This window comes from Quercus lobata, chromosome 6, assembly GCF_001633185.2.
Source record: "Quercus lobata isolate SW786 chromosome 6, ValleyOak3.0 Primary Assembly, whole genome shotgun sequence".
NCBI lineage: Eukaryota > Viridiplantae > Streptophyta > Magnoliopsida > Fagales > Fagaceae > Quercus > Quercus lobata.
Window position 1 is genome coordinate 12,936,008 of NC_044909.1, and position 6,169 is coordinate 12,942,176.

General features: G+C 39.5%; 1 protein-coding gene across 1 annotated transcript; it reads right to left on the reverse strand.

The window, feature by feature from the left end:
• Positions 1-3,803: 3,803 nt before the first annotated feature.
• LOC115994028 (desiccation-related protein PCC13-62-like) lies at positions 3,804-5,524 on the reverse strand. Its single transcript, XM_031118036.1, has 3 exons — positions 5,205-5,524; positions 4,744-4,969; positions 3,804-4,181 (listed from the first exon to the last, which is right to left on the reverse strand). The coding sequence occupies exons 1-3, from the start codon at positions 5,522-5,524 to the stop codon at positions 3,804-3,806; spliced, it is 924 nt and encodes a 307-aa protein (XP_030973896.1).
• Positions 5,525-6,169: the final 645 nt, after the last annotated feature.

Genomic DNA, 6,169 nt, shown 5'->3' on the forward strand with positions numbered 1-6,169 from the left:
TTAATGAAGATAGAATCAAAGGGTATTCTTTTGTAAAAGAATTGGAATAGATATTGTATTCATTATTCATGAATACAAATTATTATTTGCAAACCATATTTCTTTTTAATTGTTTAATTTTCTACAATTGAAAAAATTTGTGTTTACAACAATACCTGTTCGGGGACAAGCATAAATACTGCCGAGGCTGCTTTTGCTAGTCGGTCGGCACATTCGTTTTCCCCCCTTGGGATTTGAATGAATCTGACCTTGAGGCTGCTGATTCGATTCTTCACTTCTTCTAGATACCTCTTCATCCTTTTATTCTTACACTCGTAGCCGCCATTAATCTGACTTGTTACTACCTGTGAGTCGCAATGCACGACCATGTTTTCTGCACCTGCAGCCTTTGCGAGGTCTAGCCCTACCACCAAGGCTTCATATTCGGCCTCGTTGTTGGTTGTGGGGAAATCCAGTCGGATCATGCACTCGATCTTATCCCTCTTCGGGGTTTGGATTACCACACCGGCCCCTCCTGCTCGTCTATTGGAAGATCCGTCCGTATAAATATTCCATTGTCGCATCTCCTCTACCCCCTGGCAGTCCTCGAGGGTGAATTCGGCGATGAAGTCAGCCACTACTTGCCCTTTTATAGCCGTTCGCGGACGGTACTGTATGTCTAACTCGCTAAGCTCTATTGCCCACAAACCCATTCATCCTGTAGCCTCAGGGCTACTCATGGCTCTTCTCAGGGGCTTGTCTGTCAAGACAACGATGGTATGTGCTTGGAAGTACGGCTTGAGTTTTCGCGCTGCGATTATCAACGCGAAGGCCAACTTCTCCATTTGAGGGTACCTCTCTTTTGCTCCTTGGAGCGCTCGGCTTGTAAAGTAGACTGGTCTCTAAGATCCATCTTCCTCTCTCACCAAAGTTGCGCTAACAGTGGCTTGTGAAATAGTTAAATATAGGTAAAGCTCTTCTCCTGGCTTGGATGGACTGAGTAATGGGGGAGATGAAAGATACGCCTTTAAGTTGTCAAATGCCATCTGTCATTCGTCCATCACTCAAACGATTTTCTCAGAGTGCGGAAGAAAGGTAGACATTTGTCCGTCGCTTTCGAGGCGAACTTGTTTAGGGCCGCGATTTTGCCATTTAAGCTTTGCACCTCCTTGACCGTCCTCGGTGGTTCTAACTCCATTATGGCCCATATCTTCTCTGGGTTAACCTCTATACCTCTTTAGGATACCATGAAGCCCAAGAATTTCCCTGCCGTCACTTCGAACACGCACTTGTTTGGATTCAGCTTCATGTTATATGACCAGAGTGTGTCAAAGGTCTTACGGAGGTCGTCTAGGTGATCATCTTCGTGCAGGCTCTTCACTAGCATGTCATCAACATAAACTTGCACGTTCCTCCCAACCTGGTGCGCGAACATCTTGTTCATTAATCTCTGGTATGTCGCCCTAGTATTTTTGAGTCCGAATGGCATCACCTTGTAGTAGAACAGTCCCTGGCTGGTAACAAAAGAGGTCTTCTCTTGGTCGGCTTCTTTCATTTTGATCTGGTTATAGCCTGAGAAAGCATCTATGAAACTCAAAAGCTGGTGTCTTGCGGTTGAGTCTACCAAAGTATCTATCCGTGAGAGTGGATAGCTATCTTTAGGACAGGCCTTATTGAGGTCCGTGAAATCTACGCACATCCTCCATTTGCCATTGGCATTTTTAATCATGACCACGTTTGCCAACCAATCAGGGTAGTACACTTCTCGAATGAAATCTACTTCAAGCAACTTTCGAACTTCCTCAGCAATGGCCCTGTCTAGCTCCTGAGCGAATACTCGTTTCTTCTGCTAGATTGGGGAAAATGAGAGCGATACATTCAACCTGTGAACTATGATTAAGGGGTCGATTCCCGACATGTCCTCGTGACTTCAGGTGAACACGTCTTGATTGTCTTTTAGGAATGCCGTAAGCGCTTGGCATACCGGCCAACTTGCCAGTGTACCCACTCTAGTCATCCGTTCTAGCCTTGAGTCATCAAGGATCACTTCTTTAACTCTTCAACCGGCTCCGCTACTGTCTGTTGTTCTCCTATGCACATTGTTTGTTGATGATCGTCCATCTCTAACATAGCAATATAGCATTCTCGTCCTCCCGCTGCTTTATGTTCATCAGACATGCTGTAGACTTTTTATACCTATGTCCCCCGATGAAGTGCGATGCAAATTGGGCACTTAGCTCTTGAAGGAACTGATGGAGTTGGGTGTCAGCTTGCTGAACCATATCCTTGCGGGGCCCTTCAGTGTGGTGGGGAAGACCCTACACATGATCTTGTCTGGTATCCCCTGGAGGTGCATTAGAGTCTTGAAAGAGTCCAAGTGATCCAAAGGGTCCTTTGTTCTCGTCATAGTTCTCCACTGCGGCATTCGAAACTTCGGCGATAGAGGAAAGGAATTGACAGATGTGGTGAAGGGTGAATCGGTTCGGTTGACCAAGTCGACCAGATCACTAGAGACCCTTCCCTTAAGCACGCTCATCATGCACTCCATCCATTCTTTCATCATCTGTATCTCCTCGACAATGTGGGGTGGGGCCATATCGAGGAATGGCCAGCTCACATTTGGTCTATTTGGGGTGTTGCTACCCTCTGGTCCCTCCTGGTTCTTGTGATCAGCACTGGCCCCTTCTTGATCTTCCTCTTGGTTTCCCATCGCTGCGTTCTTCTGTCGTAGCTATTCTTCTAGGGTTTGGTTTTGTCTGGTAAGGCGCTCCACGGCCACGGTTAGGGTCTGTACTTGTCTCTCGAGAGCGGCTGGGCGTGGCTTGTCTCCCTGAATGTTATTGGTGGTGGTCGCCATCGAGCGAGTGAGAACCATGCAACTTTTAGTTCGGGAAGCGTTTGTTATAGCTTATAAGTCTCGCGCAATTTCCACAGATGGCGCCAACTGATGATGCCGTAACTAACACTAGTGAGCCACACGATCTTCGCACGCTCGTAACGATACCTGCACAGCAAAGATAGAAGACCTAATAGTGTGGTGTCGGCTGAATACCCTCTAAAGCTCAATTTAGAACTATTCTCATAACTCTAGAATACTAGAGAAGGGCAAATTATGCGTACCTTGATTTGTGAGGGTATTAAGGCTTTTATAGTAGTAGAGGGTTGACTTCTCCTCCTTGGTGTATAACTCTTTTCCTTATAGGAATCCTCTTGAATAGTCCCAAACATGATGGACAAGACATTTCCTTGTAGAGAAGATATTCATTAATGCGCGCATCTTCCAGAATCCTCTTTGTGCTAGAGTTCCTATTTACCTTGGGATCCTATGGTGGTTAAGTGTGTGTCGCAAGTATTCCCATCTAGGGTTTTTGACTGCCACGTGGGTGCTTGATCTGTTCTTGTTGCATCAACCTAGATTTTTACCCTCTTCAAAATTGATACAATATTCCACTAATTTATTTTTTAGGGAAATTGTGGCCAAGAGGATGAAAAAAGTCTGTTTGTAAATATACTATTTTTATTTCATCATGATAATTAATATGAAAAGATAAGACATTTTCTTATAGCCTAGGATCTAAAAGAAGATTATTCAAGTCAAAACGATTTTGTTTAGAAGATGAATCTTGCAATATAAGTGATTTTCTTATAAGAAAGAAGGTGAACGAATGAATGAGGAGTCTAAGCTTTTGAACACATTGATTACACACAAAAAAAAATTCCCTTTATCACATTATTAAAGAAAACTTCTTATTTTTATATAGGACCACAAAGTAGTTGAAAATCAGTGAATTTAGTAACACATAGCTACAATAGTATTCTAGTAATTAAGCTTTAGACAAATGAGATTTGGCAATACGACCATCGGCTCCCTTTGGATAGAAACCCCCAGGTTTGCGCTCATCGCCACTCCCATATACAATCCTCAATATCTCCTTGGGAGTTCTGTCATATGCAACTGAGTATCTGTCCCCAGCAAGCACATTGCCTGTAATTAATCCCTCAGCACCCTCATCCTTAGGAACCATAAGGCCTTCATCTTTTACACCTGCATTTCCTAGCTTATCCCTGAGCTGTGAAAAACGGTTCGTAAACTCTGCAACAGTTTTCCTATATGGCTTAACCTTGATATTTTTGTACCTATATAGCAATGCACGAATAACTGCATCTTGGCCTGATTCCACACCCAAAAGGCCAGCAACAAGCTGAACATTCACACACATGCATCATTATTATATAGCATTATTAGTCAATAATGCGTGAAATGCATGAAAAAGTTCAACAAAATATGGTAATCTCTCTTTGTTGCATTTTTTTTTTTTTAATATGGAATGATAGATTTTAATAGGCTTTATTATGATCGTGTTTGTATATAAAAAATTACTTGTTCTACTATTTAAAGAAAATATGAAGTGATAATATTCTAATGGATGACGTAAATATATGAGGTTTTATAGAGAATCTTCATTGAATTAAAAAAGAAAAGAAAAGAAAACTAATGTGGGAAAATGTGAGTTTTGAAAAGCTTATGTGGTAACTTACTACAAAGACTTTACAAACTAACTTAACTATGAATATGATTTGTACTACTTCAAAAACATAATAAATAAATATTTAAATTACTTTTTTTGTTATTATTAACGCATCAATTTATAAAGTTTATATAGTGAAATTTGTCTTATCTTAAATATCACTCATTTGTAACTTTCATTCTTCTCAAAAGAAAAAAAAAATTGGATAAAGTTGATTATGGAATTTGAGGCTTACCCTCTTAGACTTAGGATCTTGGAGTTTGGTGCTTGCTCCAACATACCCCGTGAGCCCAACATAGGGAATAAGATAGGATGCAAGCAGAAAGTTAAGGCCATTTCTGTAAGGGTCAAAACTAGGGACCAATTGTGTTTCAAATGCGCTATCCACCACCTTAGCAAATGATTCAGCACTCAAATTCAACAATGGCCTTGGGAATCCTTTAACTGTACTTTGAATCGCCCTGCATCAAGAAAATATGAATCACCATTAGCACTGTGGTAGGGATGCAATAATTGCTACAAAACCGATTTAAAATTATGTAAAATGATGAAATATTACTTAATTTTCACCCAAAAAAGAAAAAGAAATCATACTTAATTATTTTATGAAAAAAGTTCACAAACTGAAGTGACAATGTCAAAAAATGTGATATATTTAACATTAGTGTGAATGAAAATAAATATTAGACATAGAACCTTAGGTGCCCAACTTCTTGGAGAGCAAACTGCTTAATGACATCTCTAGTAAAGGGGCCTAGATTTGCACGTTTACCACCGATGGGTGTTGGACCTCCCAAGGTTAAATTTGGGGCAAATTTATCCAGGCCATAACCCAGAGCGCCATACAAGAAGAATTCAGCTTCAAGGTACTCTAAGTTTAGAGGAAATTCCAAAAGATCAATATCAACCTCTGGGAGTGAGGAATTAGATTTTGTGATTTCAGAAGAATAGGATTTTGGAAGGAGGAAGAGCATAAGTAATGCAATTGTGGTGACAATGGAAGTAGCTAGAAACATCATGTCTTGACTTCTTTCTTTGCAAGTGATGTGTGTTTGATTGACCCTATAATTCGTCAGTCTTATATATAGAGTTTCTAGTTGGCAGTTGGCACAGGATTAGTATGGTTACATTGGTGAATGTAATTAAAATTGGTAAGTTGATAAAGGCAAAACACTATAAGTAAATTTGATTTTTGTGTAATTATCTCAAATAAAATTGCTTTAAAAATTATAATTATAATTTTGGATTATTTCTTGTCATGAAAATGTCCCAAAATCATGCCTGGATACATAATTTATCATTTATAATATTTCTTATCATGAAAATGTCCCAAAATTACTTCTGGATATATTTTCAAGCATATAAAGGATCCTTATCGATGTTGATATGGGATAAATGAAAAGGTAAAAACATAACTAAAATTTTGCACCTTTGTCAAAAACAGACAAAGCAAGAATGACAATCATGATTATAGAAAAAGAAAAAGAAAAAGATGAAATAGGAAAGAAAGAAATAAAGGAATTCTGATTGTATTTTTGTTGGATAATTCTCATATTAATCTAATATTTTCAAGACCTTACTATAAGGATTAAAGACATTGTCTAACCTTTTTTTTTTAAAGAAGGACAAAGTTTAGCTACAAAATTGATTGTAGCCTAAGG